General features: G+C 41.9%; 1 protein-coding gene across 7 annotated transcripts in view; it reads left to right on the top strand.

The window, feature by feature from the left end:
* LOC109899516 (RNA-binding protein 33) overlaps nucleotides 1-19,835 on the top strand; it is a 53,533-nt gene that overhangs the window by 8,700 nt on the left and 24,998 nt on the right. For all 7 annotated transcript variants that reach the window (XM_020494832.2, XM_020494828.2, XM_020494830.2 and 4 more), the window contains exons 6-8: nucleotides 369-476; nucleotides 9,532-9,712; nucleotides 9,922-10,142. In XM_020494832.2, the coding sequence (XP_020350421.1) occupies nucleotides 369-476; nucleotides 9,532-9,712; nucleotides 9,922-10,142 (510 nt within the window). The remainder of the gene's footprint in view (nucleotides 1-368; nucleotides 477-9,531; nucleotides 9,713-9,921; nucleotides 10,143-19,835) is intronic.

Raw genomic sequence — 19,835 nt, 5'->3', positions numbered from 1 at the left:
TCATAGAATTTCAAATGCCGTCAGGAATTGGTAACAAAGCCTTCTCCCACTGTTATGTTAATTCAAGAGGCTCCCCCTTTCTAACCCCCCCATAACAGTTCAATGTTTTCTCCTTTTATGCTCGCTGTTAATATTTTCATTAAAAGGAAATGCGGCAGTATTTTTGGTTCAAGCGTTATTCCTTTCACATTTCCATGGGGATAAAGTTAGGCTAAACCCACACAGGCTGTAATCTCAGGCCAGTGTTAATATCCTGCTAGCATTGATAGTAAATATGAGCCATAATAGGATGGTAGAATGTACAATACATCTATGACACTTAGCCTATTTTGAATATTGACTCTGGATCTCTCTACTTGTTGTTGTAGGCGGATGATTACTCACCAAGCTATGGAGGTGGAGAAAAGCAGGAGGAGCAGGCAGCGCAACAGGAAGCCCCAGAGGAGGAGGAGGTCTCTCAGCTCGCAGACACAGAGGTAGGAACAGAACGGGTCTCCTTCACTCACTGGCTGCGTCCTAAATGGCACCCTCTTCCCTCTATATTCCCTATACAGGACTTTACATTTTAGCCAGTTGTCCTTTGGACAAGTAGGACTTTTTAATATTTTTTAATTCAAACTTGTCCAAAAGCTCAAGTCGCTTGTCCCCCAAAATAATTTGTGGTCTGTAACACCATTTTTACACCATTATATGATGCAAGAAACCACTTTACAAAATAAAATGCGTTACTATCTTTTTTTACCATAGAGAAACAGAAAAATGTAGGTTACACTATTGGATTCTTATTTTCAAACTCGTCTCAAAATAAAACACTGCCCCTTTAAGGCTCTCCTGGAGGGGACTCCCAAAAATATGTCTACAGTTCAAAACGGACTCTGGGTCGACAGATCTGAAATTCATACAACCACTGCACATAAACTCAGCAAATAAAGAAACATCCTCTCACTGTCAAATGTGTTTATTTTAAGCAAACTTAACGTGTAAATATTTATATGAACATAACCAAATTCAACAACTGAGACCTAAACTGAACAAGTTCCACAGACATGTGACTAACAGAAATTGAATAATCTGTCCCTGGACAAAGGGGGAGTCAAAATCAAAAGTAACTGTCAGTATCTGGTGTGGCCACCAGCTGCTTTAAGTACTGCAGTGCATCTCCTCATGGGCTGCACTAGATTTGCCAGTTCTTGCTGTGAGATGTTACCCCACTCTACCACCAAGGCACCTGCAAGTTCCCGGACATTTCTGGGGGGGAATGGCCCTAGCCCTCACCCTCTGATCCAACAGGTCCCAGACGTGCTCAATGGGATTGAGATCCGGGCTCTTCGCTGGCCATGGCAGACCACTGACATTCATGTCTTGCAGGAAATCACTCACAGAACGACAATGCCACCAGCTATACTGCTCATGCTGGAGGGTCATGTCAAGATGACCCTGCGGGTAGGGTACCACATGAGCGAGGAGGATGTCTTCCCTGAAACGCACAGAGTTGAGTTTTCCTGCAATGACAACAAGCTCAGTCCTGTGATGCACCGCCCCAGACCATGACGGACCCTCCACCCCCAAAACGATTCCGCTCCAGAGTACAGGCCTCGGTGTAATGCTCATTTCTTTGACGATAAATGCGAATCTGACCATCACCCCTGGTGAGACACAACCGCGACTCGTCAGTGAAGAGCACTTTTTGCCAGTCCTGCCTGGTCCAGCGACGGTGGGTTTGTGCCCATAGGCAACGTTGTTGCCGGCGATGTCTGGTGAGGACCTCACAGTACAGGCATTGCAATTCATTGCCCTGGCCACATCTGCAGTCCTCATGCCTCCTTGCAGCATGCCTAAGGCACGTTCACGCAGATTAGCAGGGACCCTGGGCATCTTTCTTTTGGTATTTTTCAGAGTCAGTAGAAAGGCTTCTTTAGTGTCCTAAGTTTTCATAACTGTGACCTTAATTGCCTACTGTCTGTAAGCTGTTAGTGTCTTAACTACAGTTCCACAGGTGCATGTTCAGTAATTGTTTATGGTTCATTGAACAAGCATGGAATGGTGTTTAAACCCTTTACAATGAAGATCTATGAAGTTATTTGGATTTTTACGAATTCTTTGAAAGACAGGGTCCTGAAAAAGGGACGTTCCTTTTTTCTGCTGAGTTTATGTGAAAAAATATCAATGCTGCTGATGCAACAGATCAGACCATTGAGCTTCAAATGTTGCTAAAGTTTTATTTATTCATATTATAAGCTCAACAATACACTTATGGCTGTAAGCTTGGCGAATGTTCCAACATGCAATTAGCGGGAACGCACTTATCAAAAGTGCACCGCACGCATGAGTGGTTTCATGTGACAGAGATGAAAATATCTGTTCGAAATTAATAGGAGAGACCTAAAGATGCATCAATTAGTGTTGTTTACTGATATGACAAGGACAATAAAATGTTGATTTGAAAACTAATACGGCATGGGAAAAATGCTAGTTTCAATGGCATATTAAGTGTTTTATAAAATAATTCCCTCAATTTCTATGGTCATATTTTGGCTAGGCTACTTTGAAACAATGTACAGTGCCTTCCAGAAAGTATTCATTCCCCTTGTCTTATCCCACATTTTGTTGTTACAGCTTGGATTAAAAAATAAATGAAACATCCATCTACACACACTACCCCATAATGACACTGAAACATTTTTGTATAATTTACATAAGTATTCACACAAGTCTTTAAGAGCTTTGCACACCTGGATTGTCTAATATTTGCCCATTTTATTATTTTCAAAATTCTTCAATATCTGTCATTGTTTGTTCATTTTCAATCCTTGCCATAGATTTTCATGTAGATTTAAATCAAACTGATAATCGACCACATTCACTGTCTCCTGTAAGCAACTGCAGTGTAGATTTGGTCTTGTGTTTTAGGTTATTGTTCTGCTGAAAGGTGAATTCATTTTCCAGTGTCTGGTGGAAAGCAGACTGAACCAATTTGTTTTGCCTGTGCTTAGCTCTATAACATTTATTTTGTTATCCTGAAATTCCCAAGTCCTTAACAATTACAAGCATACCCCATAACATGATGCAGCCACCACTATGCTTGCAAATATGGCGTGGTACTCCGTTACGTTTGGGGCAGATCCAACAACACGCATAACACTTTGTATTCAGGACAAAAAGTGAATTGCTTTGACACATTTTTAGCAGTATTACTTTAGTACCTTGTTTCAAAGAGGATGCATATTTTGGAAAAATGTTATTATGTATAGGCTTCCTCCTTTTCATACTCTAGCTTAGTGTTGTGGAGTAACTACAATGTTGATCCACCCTCAGTTTTCTCCTATCACAGGCATTAAACTGTTTTAAAGTCACCATTGGTCTCGTGATGAAATCGTTGAGTGGTTTACTTCCTCTCCGGAAGTAAAGGATGCCTGTATCTTAGAAAGGACCCCTGTATCTTTTGTAGTGACTGGGTAATGTTCATTAGGGATAGCGGGACGCCTATCTGCTTGGATTTTCTTCAGATTTTCGCCTGCCTTCTGTTAGTCTCAGACATTCATTATCTTAACAGTTTTAGAAACTTCAAAGTGTTTTCTATCCAATGCTACCAATTATAAACATATCCTGGCTTCTGGGCCTGAGTAACAGGTAGTTTACTTTAAGAACATCAATCAGGTGGAAATTCAGGCCCTATCCCAGGTTTTAGGGATAGGGCCTTGCACTGTGTGCAATACACAGTGAGTCCATGCAATGTATTATGTAAGTTGTTCAGCAAATTGTTACTCCTGAAATTATTACGTCTTGCCATAACAAACGGGTTGAATACTTATTGACTCAAGACATTTCAGCTTTTTATTTGTAATAAAAAAATCCACTTTGGGTTAATGTGTGTCGGCCAGTGACAAAAACATTTTATATTCAGGCTGTAACAACTAAATGTGGAAAAAGTCGAGGGGTGTGAATACTTTCTGAAGAAAGACGTGCTTCATAAACTGGACAGTTTTTTTAAAAAACAATTAAGTTTATTGTTGAATCATTTTCTAAATGCGGACCGCCTCCGCTCAGATTCAAGGTGGGTGATATGTGGTGCGCAACAGGCACTGTCCTTCACTCTCTGGTCTTGTGACCATTTAGATGTTAATTATCCTTCATTATATTTGTCAAACATGATTATTTATGTACATGGAAAAATGTATTTGAATATTATTTCAATGTTTGCATCTCTGATCCAATTATTGGCTTCTCTGATCTAATAATTGTTATATTATGTTTTTAAAATATATAAAAAAAAAAAAAAAAAAAAAATATATATATAAATCTATATTCTTGTCTGACTATTTATTTAATCTTGTACCTGGACAAGCGTTAATGTTGATCCCTGTTATATAATGCACAACTAAGAGACACTGGTCAAAAGTAGTGCACTATATAGGGAATAGGGTGCCACATTTGGGTCACAGGCACTGACCAATAAGTCAAAGCCCCTCTCTCTCCGATGCCTCTTTGGCTGCAATTCTGCTATGGACAATGTATAATTTATGCAAATGTTGTTTGTAGCTTATTCTATACTTTAGACTTACGTCTTTTGTGAAGTACTGTGAAATCTGATAATGTGCCAGATGTTCAAGTAAGACATGGTTGCAGTTTATAGGCCTGCAAGAACACTATCCATATGCTGTACAGGTAACTGCCAAAAAAAGGAACCACCAACATAGTGTCTTAACAGCTCGTTGGGCCAGAACCACTTCAGTGCACCTTGGCATAGATTGTCTGGAATTCTATTGGAGGGATACGATTAGTGATGCATGGTGTATAAAAAAAATAATATATATATATATATATATATATATATATTTTTTTTTTTCCTTTATGCACAGTCAGTTAAGAACACATTCTTAATTTCAATGATGGCCTAGGAACAGTGGGTTAACTGCCTTGTTTAGGGGCAGAACGAAATTTTTACCTTGTCAGCTCGGGGATTAGATCTTGCAACCTTTCGGTTACTAGTCCAACTCCCTAACCACTAGGCTACTTGCCGCCCCGGTACCAAAACGTCATGATACTTTTGACACCAATATATTGTTTTATACCGTAGTACCGTTTCATATGATACTGTCATTTTTCATCCCTACTGATCTAAAGATCCTGCTGGTGCATGTTTATAAATTCAGTTGAATTCAAGCAATAGCCACTAGTCTCTTGTATGCGCAGGGCCATTAATATCCACTTCACTCATGTGCATATCACGTGTGGCAGCTGTTATCAGTCCTGTAATCATTCCTCACTCACCTGCTTCTCTCTGTCTGCTCTTCATGCGCATCTATTCCTCCATCAGCTTTTAAAATATACACTGAACAAAAATATAAACGCAGATTTGACTGAGATCCAGTTCATATAAGGAAATCTGTGGATTAGTCCCTAATTTATGGATTTCACATGACTGGGAATACAGATATGCATCTGGTCATAGGTACCTTTTAAAAATAAGGTTGGGCGTGGATCAGAACCAGTCAGTATCTGGTGTGACCACCATTTGCATCTTGTAATGCCCCACGTCTCCTTCACATAGAGTTGATCCGGCTGTTTTGATTGGCCTGTGAAATGTTGTCCCACTCCTATTCAATGGCTGTGCGAAGTTACTGGATATTGGCAGAAGTGGAACACTGTCGTATACATCGATCCAGAGCATCCTAATCATGCTCATTGGCTAAGTATGCAGGCCGTCGAAGAACTGGGACATTTTCAGCTTCCAGGAATTGTGTACAGATCCTTGTGACATAGGGCTGTGCATTATCATGCTGAGAGGTGATGGCGGCAAATGAATGGCACAATGGTCCTCAGGATCTCCTCACGGTATTTCTGTGCATTCAAATTGCCATCGATAAAATGTAATTGTGTTCGTTGTCCATAGCTTATGCCTGCCCATACCATAACTCCATCACCACCATAGGGAACTCTGTTCACAACATCCTTGAAGAGCACACTTCTCCAGTGGCCATCGAAGGTGAGTGTTTGCCCAATGAAGTCATTTATGACCCCAAACTGCAGTCGTCGAGCACACAGTTGAGCTTCCCTGAGACAGTTTCTGACAGTTTGCATAAATTCTTTGTTTGAAGACCCACAGTTTCATCAGCTGTTCGGGTGGCTAGTCTCAGACGACCCCCCAGGTGAAGAAGCTGGATGTGGAGGTCCTGGGATGGCGTGGTTACTTGTGGTCTGTTGTTGGATGTACTGCCAAATTCTCTAAAAAGATTGTGGTGGCAGCTTATGGTAGAGAAATTAACATTAAATTCTCTGGCACAGCTATGGTGGACATTCCTGCAGTCAGCATGCCAATTGCACGCTCCCTCAACTTGAGACATCTGTGGCATTGTTGTGACAAAACTGCATGTTTTAGAGGGCTTTATATTGTCCCCAGCATAAAGTACACCTGTGTAATGATCATGACGTTTAATCAGCTTCTTGATATGCCACATCTGTCAGATGGATGGATTATCTTTATGCACAACATTTGAGAGAGATGCTTTGTGTGCTTATGAAATCTTTCTGGGATCTTTTATTTTAGCTCATGAAACATGGAACTGACAAGGTTGTTAGATTTGTACATTTGTTACATTGGAGCAGAGCACACAGCCAGCGATGTTGATGCATTGTATCATTTCATCACCTGTTATAAGCAAGAGCAAAGATCAGTCTGAGTAGACTTTGCAAGATCACCTTCATTGCGGCCTCTGAGTGCCAGAGGGAAAAATGGACAGCCATGTTTGCAGCTTTAGAGCAAAGAAAACTAGCATAAACAGTATGACCCATATTACCAGAGATGCCTTTTTTTATTGGGATATGCGTGCATTTAAAATCGTTTCACAAACCATGTCGTGTCCCATTTTTTAAAAACTAATCCCAGGTCGCTGATTATTGGTTTGATAACAAATGACGTTTTTCGGTCATGTTACCTAGCTAGCTAACAACCTGTTAACTTGACAGTAGGTTTGGGCAAATTTCATTGGCACAGGAAGAAAGGAAAAGGGTCTGCTACTCATGATGCGCTTCAAAGGTAGGATTCATATTGGCCTAATGTAAGCCTAAACTATATCAATAATCTATTTATTTCTGGTGCTCCTTAAATTTTGTTCGGTGCCTAACCTTTTAAAAGTTGGGAGGCAGTGTTTGTGGCAGAGCGAGAGAGTGGTGTGAGTTTGAGAGCAAGGGGAGACGGAGGGTGTGTGTCAACTCGAGTAAAGGTTTCATGCCGTTTTTAGTTTTGACCCTTTATTTTACTAGGCAAGTTTCCCCCTAACTGCCACAATGACATGCATGTACAGTGGGGCAAAAAAGTATTTAGTCAGCCACCAATTGTGCAAGTTCTCCCACTTAAAAAGATGAGAGGCCTATAATTTTCATCATAGGTACACTTCAACTATGACAGACAAAATGAGAAAAAAAATCCTGAAAATCACATTGTAGGATTTTTAATAAATTTATTTGCACATTCTGGTGGAAAATAAGCATTTGGTCACCTACAAACAAGCAAGATTTCTGGCTCTCACAGACCTGTAACTTCTTCTTTAAGAGGCTCCTCTGTCCTCCACTCGTTACCTGTATTAATGGCACCTGTTTGAAATTGTTATCAGTATAAAAGACACCTGTCCACAACCTCAAACAGTCACACTCCAAACTCCACTATGGCCAAGACCAAAGAGCTGTCAAAGTACACCAGAAACAAAATGGTAGACCTGCACCAGGCTGGGAAGACTAAATCTGCAATAGGTAAGTAGCTTGGTTTGAAGAAATCAACTGTGGGAGCAATTATTAGAAAATGGAAGACATACAAGACCACTGATAATCTCCCTTGATCTGGGGCTCCACGCAAGATCTCACCCCGTGGGGTCAAAATGATCACAAGAACAGTGAGCAAAAATCTCAGAACCACACGGGGGGACCTAGTGAATGAGCTGCAGAGATCTGGGACCAAAGTAACAAAGCCTACCATCAGTAACACACTACGCCACCAGGGACTCAAATCCTGCAGTGCCAGACGTGTCCCCTTAAGCCAGTACATGTCCAGGCCCGTCCGAAGTTTGCTAGAGAGCATTTGGATGATCCAGAAGAAGATTGGGAGAATGTCAGATGAAACCAAAATATAACTTTTTGGTAAAAACTCAACTTGTCGTGTTTGGAGGACAAAGAATGCTGAGTTGCGTCCAAAGAACACCATACCTACTGTGAAGCATGGGGGTGGAAACATCATGCTTTGGGGCTGTTTTTCTGCAAAGGGACCAGGACGACTGATCCGTGTGAAGGAAGGAAAGAATGAATGGGGCCATGTATCGTGAGATTTTGAGTGAAAACCTCCTTCCATCAGCAAGAGCATTGAAGATGAAACGTGGCTGGGTCTTTCATCATGACAATGATCCCAAACACACCGCCCGGGCAACGAAGGAGTGGCTTCGTAAGAAGTATTTCCAGATCCTGGAGTGGCCTAGCCAGTCTCCAGATCTCAACCCCATAGAAAATCTTTGGAGGGAGTTGAAAGTCCGTGTTACCCAGCAAAAGCCCCAAAACATCACTGCTCTAGAGGAGATCTGCATGGAGGAATGGGCCAAAATACCAGCAACAGTGTGTGAAAACCTTGTGAAGACTTACAGAAAACGTTTGACCTCTGTCATTGCCAACAAAGGGTATATAACAAAGTATTGAGAAACTTTTGTTATTGACCAAATACTTATTTTCCACCATAATTTGCCAATAAATTCATTAAAAATCCTACAATGTGATTTCTCATTTTGTTTGTCATAGTGTAAGTGTACCTATTATGATAAATTACAGGCCTCATCTTTTTAAGTGGGAGAACTTTGACAATTGGTGGCTGACTAAATACTTTTTTGCCCCACTGTATATTAATATGTTCCTTCCTCCCATTCCTCCAGCCAAATCCCAGGTACACCTTTGCAAATATGAGCTATCAGCTCTCTGCAGTATTCTATTATCCACTGAACAAGTTCAATTCAATGTGTTGTATTGAGTAGAAGAGTGAATTTCAGTGACAGGATTTTGTGTAGCACATGTACATGATTGGGCGAGCAGGACGCTAGGCCACATGGTACTGTGATACTACTCTGTATCGTGATACTTGGCCTGGTATTGTATCGTGACAACACTAGATGCAACACCATTCCTCCACGAGAAATTCCATCATTTGATGTTCTGTTGATGGTGGTGGAGAACGCTGAGACGGCCATGGCATATGGTTTACAGTGTTTTCATGCTCATCAACCCATTCAGTAACCACTCCTGTCTTGTGGATAGGGACATCGTCCTCCTTTTGGGGGGGATATGGGTCCAAAATAATGGCCTGCCCAGCATTTGTATACATAAGCCTAAGCATGATGGGATGTTAATTGTTGAATTAACCCAGGAACTACACCTGTGTGGAAGCACCTGCTTTCAATATAACATTGTATCGCTTTTATTTTTTTTAAATTTTTTGTGTTCCATTATTTTGGCAGTTACCTGTATCTGATGGCTAAGATGATCCCTATATTTCTAAAGGCTGAGAATGAAGCAGAGCCAAAGGAAGAAGTGAAGGAGGAGGAAGACGAGGATGAAGAGGAAGACGACGATGGAGAGTCTGGCCGGTTGCGTTTCAAAACGGAGCGTAAAGATGTCACGTCTGGTGTTGTGCGGCTGGCGGATGCGGGAACCAAAAGACGGAACATTCCTGAAACATTAGGTACATTTATGTACAACCTACGACTGTTATATAAACTGTAATATATTTTTGTGCGTTGTTTGGTTGAAGGGCATTTCAAGTTTAACTCCTGTACCTAAACTGTTTGGATCAAAAGAAAATGCTCAAGTGCAGCTTGAGCAAGTCTGACTGAATGGCTTGTATTTGAATGTTCTAATGTTAACCTTGTGGGGATTTGTTTTGCCCTCCAGAGCTGTCTGAAGAGGCCAAAGCAGGCCTGATGGAGTTTGAGGAGAAGGAGCGCCAGAGGAAGCAGGGCCGCTTTGGAGGCCGAGGAGGAGATAGAGGAGGATTCAGAGGTCGAGGATTAAGAGGGAGGTTCCCCGGATTTGGTATGGGAGACTTTGGTGGAGGAAGAGGACGAATGAATGACCTGAGGCTCCCAATGGTGCCTCTACATATGGGCATGCAGGTAAATCTTATTAAAATAATCTGACACAATATAAAAGGATTATCTATCTCTTGATATTCTGTAAAGTCACTTTAAATTATAGAATTGTTTACGATTAGCTTACTTGAGTGTATGTGTGCAAGGCGATTTAAAGCTATGCTTACCAAACATTGTCGCAATGTTTACTTGCAAAACTAATAAGGCACAGCTATGTAGACAATTGTTTTCTTGTTCTCACATGCCATTGTGATGGCATATTGGATTTAGTTTCTCGCAGCCTTTATATTATTAGACATCTCTTGAAGCATATAATCCGTCCATTTAAGATGTTCCTCCATATACAGTTGAAGTCGGAAGTTTACATGCACTTAGGTTGTCATTAAAGGGAGTCATTAAAACTTGTTTTTCAACCACTCCACACAAATTTCTTGTTAACAAACTATATTTTTGGCAAGTCAGTTAGGACATCTACTTTGTGCATGACACAAGTCATTTTTCCAACAATTGTTTATAGACAGATTATTTCACTTATAATTCACTATCACAATTCCAGTTGGTTAGAAGTTCACATATACTAAGTTGACTGTGCCTTTAAACTTCTTGGAAAATTCCAGAAAATGTTGTCATGGCTTTAGGAAGTGTACCTGTGGATGTATTTCAAGGCCTACCTTCAAACTCAGTGCCTCTTTGCTTAACATCATGGGAAAATCAAAAGAAATCAGCGAAGACCTCAGAAAAACAATTGTAGACCTCCGCAAGTCTGGTTCATCCTTGGGAGCAATTTCCAGACACCTGAAGGTACAAAGTTCATCTGTACAAACAATAGTACGCAAGTATAAAGTCCTTCTCTCTTTCTTTCTCTCTCTCGGAGGACCTGAGCCCTAGGACCATGCCCCAGGACTACCTGACATGATGACTCCTTGCTGTCCCCAGTCCACCTGGCCATGCTGCTGTTCCAGTTTCAACTGACCTGAGCCCTAGGACCATGCCCCAGGACTACCTGACATGATGACTCCTTGCTGTCCCCAGTCTACCTGGCCATGCTGCTGCTCCAGTTTCAACTTCCACCTGACTGTGCTGCTGCTCTAGTTTCAACTGTTCTGCCTTATTATTATTCGACCATGCTGGTCATTTATGAACATTGAACATCTTGACCATGTTCTGTTATAATCTCCACCCGGCACAGCCAGAAGAGGACTGGCCACCCCACATAGCCTGGTTCCTCTCTAGGTTTCTTCCTAGGTATTGGCCTTTCTAGGGAGTTTTTCCTAGCCACTGTGCTTCTCCACCTGCATTGCTTGCTGTTTGGGGTTTTAGGCTGGGTTTCTGTACAGCACTTTGAGATATCAGCTGATGTACGAAGGGCTATATAAATAAATTTGATTTGATTTGATTTGATATAAACACCATGGGACCACGCAGCCATCATACCGCTCAGGAAGGAGACGCGTTCTGTCTCCTAGAGATGAACGTACCTTGGTGCGAACAGTGCAAATCAGTCCCAGAACAACAGCAAAGGACCTTGTGAAGATGCTGGAGGAAACAGGTACAAAAGTATCTATATCCACAGTAAAAACGAGTCCTATGTCGACATAACCTGAAAGGCAGCTCAGCAAGGAAGAAGCCAGTGCTCCAAAACCGCCATAAAAAAGCCAGACTACGGTTTGCAACTGCACATGGGGACAAAGATTGTACTTTTTGGAGAAATGTCCTCTGGTCTGATGAAACAAAAATAGAACTGTTTGGCCATAATGACCAAAATTATGTGTGGAGGAAAAAGGGGGATGCTTGCAAGCAGAAGAACACCTTCGCAACCGTGAAGCACGGGGTGGCAGCATCATGTTGTGGGGGGGCTTTGCTGCAGGATGGACTGGTACACTTCACAAAATAGATGGCATCATGGAGGAAGGACAATTATGTGGATATATTGATGCATCATCTCAAGACATCAGTCCGGAAGTTAAAGCTTGGTCGCAAATGGGTCTCACAAATGGACAATGACCCCAAGCATACTTCCAAAGTTGTGGCAAAATGGCTTAAGGACAACAAAATCAAGGTATTGGAGTGGCCATCACAAAGCCCTAACCTCAATCCTGTAGAAAATTTGTCGGCAGAACTGAAAAAGCGTTTGCGAGCAAGGAAGCCTGCTAACCTGACTCGGTTACACCAGCTCTGTCAGGAGGAATTGGCCAAAATTCACCCAACTTTTTGTGGAAGGCTACCCAAAACCTTTGACCCAAGTTAAACAATTTAAAGGCAATGCTACCAAATACTAATTGTGTGTATCTAAACGTGTGACCCACTGGGAATGTAATGAAATAAATAAAAGCTGAAATAAATCATTATCTCTAATATTATTCTGACATTTCACATTCTTGAAGTGGTGATCCTAACTGGCCTAAAATTGAATTTTTACTAGGATTAAATGTCAGGAATTGTGAAAAAACTGAGTTTAAATGTATTTTGCTATGGTGTATGTAACTTCCGACTTCAACTGTATGCAACGCCTTGGAAGGTTGAAGGTCACTTGTTGAACGTGGAAGGAGGGATAGCTCGGTTTGATGTTTTGAACGTTATGTTTTGAAAATTATTCGAATGAAAAAGTTTGGTTACTTGTTCCCTTTTTGGGGGGGGATCCTGCAACTCAGTTAGCCTCAGTTGCTGTGACCACTATATCTGTCCAGGGATCCTGCCTACCAAAAGTTAGAATGAAGAGCTGCTTGGCGTAGTAGCTAGCCTAGCTGTTAACTAGCTAGCAAGGTTTATTTTACAGCTTGAACACAGCCCGTGATGTAGTTATTCCTTGGGGCTAGGACTGCTATAGTTGGCATCAATATTTGACATGTTTTTATACAGTATATTATATATACATCACATGCAACTCGTAATTAGACTGGAATTAGCCTAACATTATCTGACTCAATAAAGATCTACAAGATGCAATAAAATATACAAGCTAGCATTAGGCAATGAGTTGACGTTGACTAGCAAGAATTGGTATGAAAATGGTCTGTCAAAGGCAGATATTTAATTAACATTGTACAATGAATGGATTTACAAACGAGGCATTAAGCATTACAAGGCATTATTCTAAGCATATAGATCCTAAGATTACAGAACAGGACAAAGTATGAATAAAGAGATGCTTTCTCGGCCAGGGGCCTGCAAGCCTAGGGATTGAGAATTGATCATACAACCTTCCTCCATGGTTTTGAAACAGGATGAGGGAACAGAGGCATTTAAATCCTTTTTTTATTTTTTATATAAGAAATTCACCTTTTATTTAACCAGGTAGGCCAAGTTCTCATTTACAACTGTGACCTGGCCAAGATAAAGCAAAGCAGTGCAACAAAACAACAAGTTACACAAACATACAGAAAAGAAACAGAAAAATCTATGTACAGTGTGTGCAAATGTAGAGAGGTAGGCAATAAATAGGCCCTAGAGGTGAAAATAATTACAATTTAGCATTAATACTGAGTGATAGATGTGCTGATGATGATGTGCAAGTAGAGATACTGGGGTGCAAAAGGGTAAGTAATAATATGGGGATGTGCTATTTACAGATTGGCTTTGTACAGGTACAGTGATCGGTAAGCTGCTCAGACAGCTGATACTTAAAGTTAGTGAGGGAGATAAGACTCCAGCTTCAGAGATTTTTGCAATTTGTTCCAGTCATTGGCAGCAGAGAACTGGAAGGAAAGGCAGCCAAAGTAAGTGTTGGCTTTGGGGATGACCAGTGCAATGTACCTTTTGGGGTGTTGCTATGGTGACCAGTGAGCTGAAATAAGGCGGGGCTTTACCTAGTTAAGACTTATAGATGACCTGGAGCCAGTGGGTTTGGCGACGGATATGTAGTGCGGGCCAGCCAATGAGAGCATACAGGTCGCAGTGGTGGGTAGAATATGGGGCTTTGGTGATTAAAACGGATGCCACTGTGATAGACGACATCCAGTTTGCTGAGTAGAGTGTTGGGGGCTATTTTGTAAATGACATCGCCAAATTCAAGGATCGGTAGGATAGTCAGTTTTACAAGGCTATGTTTGGCGGCATGAGTGAAGGAGGCTTTGTTGTGAAATAGGAAGCCGATTCTAGATTTAATTTTGGATTGGAGATGCTTAATGTGAGTCTGGAAGAAGAGTTTACAGTCTAACCAGACACCTAGGTATTTGTTGTTGTCCACATATTCTAGGTCAGAACCGTCCAGAGTAGTGATGCTAGTCGGGCGGGAGGGTGCAGGCAGCAATCGGTTGAAGAGCATGCGCTTAGTTTTACTAGCATGTAAAAGCGGTTGGAGGCCATGGAAGGAGAGTTGTGTGGCGTTGACACTCGTTTGTAGCTTTGTTAGTACAGTGTCCAAAGAAGGGCCAGATGTATACAGAATGGTGTCGTCTGTGTAGAGGTTGATCAGAGAATCACCAGCAACAAGAGCGACATCATTGATATATACAGAGAAAAGAGTCGGCCTGAGAATTGAGCCCCGTGGCACCCCCATAGACTGCCAGAGGTCTGGCACACAGAACTCTGTCTGAGAAGTAGTTGGTGAACCAGGCGAGGCAGTCATTTTAGAAGCCAAGGCTATTGAGTCTGCTGAAAAAAATGTGGCAATTGACAGAGTTGAAAGCTTTGGCCAGGTCGATGAAGACGGCTGCACAATACTGCTCACCTTGTCTTCTCCGGACAAGCTTTTTTCCGGATGCCCCAAAGAATCGGAAAGGGAATTCATCAGAGAAAATTACTTTACCCCAGTCCTCAGCAGTTCAATCCCTGCAGAATATCCGTTTGTCCCTGATGTTTTTCCTGGAGAGAATTGGCTTCTTTGCTGCACTTCTTGACACCAGGCCATCCTCAAAGTCTTTGCCTCACTCACACCTGCCTGCTGCCATTCCTGAGCTGCTGTTCCTGAGCAAGCTCTGTACTGGTGGTGCCCCGATCCCGCAGCTGAATCAACTTTAGGAGACGATCCTGGCGCTTGCTGGACTTTCTTGGACGCCCTGAAGCCACCTTCACAACAATTGAACCACTCTCCTTGGACTTCTTGATGATCTGATAAATGGTTTATTTAGGTGCAATATTACTGGCAGCAATATCCTTGCCTGTGAAGCCCTTTTTGTGCAAAGCAATGATGACGGCACATGTTTCCTTGCAGGTAACCATGCTTGACAGAGGAAGAACAATGATTCCAAGCACCCTCCCTTTGAAGCTTCCAGTCTGTTATTCAAACTCAATCAGCATGACAGAGTGATCTCCAGCCTTGTCCTCGTCAACACTCACACCTGTGTTAACGAGAGAATCACTGACATGATGTCAGCTGGTCCTTTTGTGGCAGGGCCGAATTTTTTTTTGGGGGGGGGATTTAGTTCATTTGCATGGCAAAGAGGGACTTTGCAATTAATTGCAATTCATCTGATCACTCTTCATAACATTCTGGAGTATATGCAAATTGCCATCATACAAACCGAGGCAGCAGACTTTGTGAAAATTAATATTTGTGTCATTCTCAACTTTTGGCCACGACTGTATATTGGTTCCCAACTTCCCTGAAAAGTTGCGTATCGCGGGGACTATTCGATGCAAATGCAGAACGCCACATGATGTTTTTGTGCCTGTCAAAGGCAGTCAAGTCTGGGGTGAACCAAGGGCTATATCTGTTCTTAGTTCTCCAATTTTTGAGTGGGTCATGCTTATTTAAGATGGAGAGGAAAGCACTTTTGAAGAGCAACCAGGCATCCTCTACTGACGGAATGAGGTCAATATCCTTCCAGGATACCCGGGCCAGGTCGATTAGAAAGGCCTGCTCGTTGAAGTGTTTTAGGGAGCTTTTGACAGGTGGTCGTTTGACCGCGGACCCAGTACGCACGCAGGCAATGCGGCAGTGATCGCTGAGATCCTGGTTGAAGACAGTAGAGGTGTATTTAGAGGGTAGTTTGGTCAGATTGATATCTAAGAGGGTGCCCATGGTTACGGATTTAGGGTTGTACCTGGTAGGTTCTTTGATTTGTGTGAGATTGAGGGCATCTTGCTTAGATTGTAGGACGGCCGGGGGTGTTAAGCATGTCCCAGTTTAGGTCACTTAACAGTGCGAACTTCCCTCAAACTGGGGGCTTGTTTCAGGAAAGGTGTATTTTTAACAGTAGAAGCTCGAATATTTTGGGCACAGACCTGGATAGTATGACGGAACTCTGCAGTAGATTGCAACTCTGTCCCCTTTGGAAATTCTATGTTGCGAAATGTTATAGTTAGGGATGGAAATTTCAGGAATTTTGGTGGCCTTCCTAAGCCAGGATTCAGACACGGCTAGGACATCTGGGTTGGTGGAGTGTGCTAAAGCAGTGAATTAAACAAGCTTGGGGAGGAGGCTTCTGATGTTAACATGCATGAAACCAATGCTTTTACGGTTACAGTCAACAAGTGAGAGCGCCTGGGGAATGGGAGTGATGCTGGGGGCTGCAGGGCCTGGGTTAACCTCTACATCACCAGAGGAACAAAGGAGGAGTAGGATAAGAGTGCAGCTAAAGGCTAAAAGAACTGGTCGTCTAGTGCGTTCGGAACAGGGAGTAAAAGTGGCAAGTTTCTGGGCGTGGAAGAATAGATTCAAGTCATAATGTACAGACAAGGGTATGGTAGGATGTGAGTACAGTGGAGGTAAGCCTAGGCATTGAGTGACGATGAGAGAGGTTTTGTCTCTAGAGGCACCATTTAAGCCAGGTGCTTTTTTCGCGAATGTGCTTGTTAAAACATCAACCATTTGGCGAAGTAGGCTGTGATTCAATGATAAATTAACAGGCACCGCATCGATTATATGCAACGCAGGACAAGCTAGATAAACTAGTAATATCATCAACCATGTGTAGTTAACTATTGATTATGTTCAGATTGTTTTTTATAAGATAAGTTTAATTCTAGCTAGCACCTTACCGTGGCTCCTTGCTGCACTCACGTAACAGGTAAGCCTGCCACGCAGTCTCCTCGTGGAGTGCAAAGTAATCGGCCATAATCGGTGTCCAAAAATGCAGATTACCGATTTGTTATGAACTTGAAATTGGCCCTAATTAATCGGCCATTCCGATTAATCGGTCAACCTCTAATATGTAGTAATGAAAGACTAAAATTGCTGTTTTGAATTTGGTCAAGTTTAGTGTGGGACAGGTGGAAACTATTATCCATAAATAATGATAAGCCAGCAGGTATAGAAAACCTTAATGGGAAACTATTGAGAATGGTGGCTGACTTTATTCCCACCCCTATTTGCTACAGTGCCTTGCAAAAGTATTCATCCCCTTTGGCGTTTGTCCTATTTTGTTGCATTATAACCTGTAATATACATTTATTTTTATTTGGATGTCATGTAAAGGACATGCACAAAATAGTCCAAATTGGTGAAGTGAAATTTAAAAAATTGTTTCAAAAACAGAAATGTGGTATGTGCATATGTATTCACCCCCTTTGCTATAAAGCCCCTAAATAAGATATGGGCAACAATTTACCTTCAGAAGTCACATAAATTAAGTCCACCTGTGTGCAATCTAACTAATTAAGTGTCACATGATCTCAGTGTATATATACATCTGTTCTGTAAGGCCCCACTGAAGGGCCCAACCCTGGTTTATGGATTAACATTTAAATGTCTTGGAATGGCCTAATCAAAGCCCAGAACTCAATCCAATTGATAATCTGTGGTATGATTTAAAGATTTCTGTACACCAGCGGAACCCATCCAACTTGAAGGAGCTGGAGCAGTTTTGCCTTGAAGAATGGGCAGAAATCCCAGTGGCTAGATGTGCCAAGCTTATAGTGCGTACCCCAAGAGACCTGCAGCTGTAAGTGCTGCAAAAGGTGGCTCTACATAGGATTGACTTTGGGGCTGGTGAATAGTTAAGCATGTTCAAGTATTCTGTTCTTTTGTCTTATTTCTTGTTTGTTTTCCACAAAAATATTTAGCATCTTCAAAGTGGTAGGCATGTTGTGGAAATCAAATGATACAATCCCCCAAAAAATCTATTTTAATTCTAGGTTGTAAGGCAACAAAATAAGAACAATGCCAAGGAGGGTGAATACTTTTGCAAGCCACTGTATATATTTAACCAACGCCTAAAGGAGTGTGTCCACAGGTGTGGAATGAAGCTAAAGTAATTCCACTACCTAAAAATAGTAAAGCATCCATTGCTGGTTCTAACAGCTGCACAATCAGTTTGCTATCAGTTCTTAGTAAATTGATGGAGAGAATTGTGTTTGCCCAAATAAGTTAACTACTGACTTTCAGCATGCATATAGGGCACTCAACAGTACTGCACTGACTCAGATGACTGATTTGGTTAAAATAAATGGTTAATAACAAGATAGTTGGAGCTGTATTGTTAGATTTCAGTGCAGCCTTTGATGTTATTGATCATAAATGGTTAGTGACAACTAAACTCACTTGCTATGGCTATACATTGCCTGCCATCACATGGTTAGAGAGTTATTTATCCAATAGAACCCGGATTTTGTTCTTCAATGGAAGCTTCTCTAATATCAGATATGTACAGTGCGTTGTCCCTCTGGGCACTTCCCTTTAGCCATTAATCTTCTCTATTTTTACAAATGGTTTTATACAAAGCTATACTGGAAAAAAAGTATAAATGCCACATGTAATGTGTTGGTTTCACGAGATTAAATAAAATAAATGTTCCATACACTCACAACACGCTTATTTATCTCAAATTTTGTGCAGAAATTTGTTTACATCCCTGTTGGTGAGCATTTCTCGTTTGCCAAGATAATCCACCTGACAAGTGTGGCATATCAAAAAGCTGATTTAAAGAGCATTATCATTACACAGGTGCACCATGTGTTGGGGACAATAAAAGGCCATTCTAAAATGTGTAGTTTTGTCACAACTCAATGCCACAGATGTCTCACGCCTTTGAGGGAGCTTGCAATTGGCATTCTGACTGCAGGATTGTCCAACACACCTGTTTCCAGAGAATTTTATGTTAATTTCTCAACTATAAACCCCCTCCAACTGCGTTTTTAGAGAATTTGGCAGTAAGTCCAACCAGCCTCATAACCGCAGACCACGTTTAACCACACCATCCCAGGACTTCCACATCCGGCTTCTTCACCTGTGGGATCGTCTGAGACCAGCCACCCGGACAGCTGATGAAACTGGGTTTGCACAACCAAATAATTTCTGCACAAACTTTCACAAACCGTACCAGGGGGTCTTGACCTGACAGCAGTTTGGCGTTGTAACGGACTTCAGTGGGCAAATGCTCAACTTCGATGGCCGCTGATGAATCCCGGTTTCAACTGTAAACATCAGTATGGCGTCGTGTGGGTGAGAGGTTTGCTGATGTCAATGTTATGAACAGAACCTCACTGCCACCATGGGGCAATGGTATGGGCAGGCATAAGCTACGGAAAACAAACACATTTGTATTTTATCAATGACAATTTGAATGCAAAGATACCGTGATGAGATCCTGATGCCCATTATCATGCCATTCATCCAACTCCATCACCTCATGTTTGTTTGATAATGTATAGCCCCATGTGGCAAGGATATGTACACTTCCGGGAAGCCAAAAATGTCCCAGTTCTTCCATGGCCTGCATACTCACCAGACATGTCACCCGTCGAGCATGTTTGGGATGCTCTGGATCGACGTGTACGACAGAATTCTCTAATTACGGCCAATATCCAGCAACTTTGCATCGGCATTGAAGGGTGGAT

This window comes from Oncorhynchus kisutch, linkage group LG11 (genome assembly GCF_002021735.2).
Source record: "Oncorhynchus kisutch isolate 150728-3 linkage group LG11, Okis_V2, whole genome shotgun sequence".
Lineage (NCBI taxonomy): Eukaryota > Metazoa > Chordata > Actinopteri > Salmoniformes > Salmonidae > Oncorhynchus > Oncorhynchus kisutch.
This window is presented reverse-complemented; position numbering and strand designations above follow the sequence as displayed.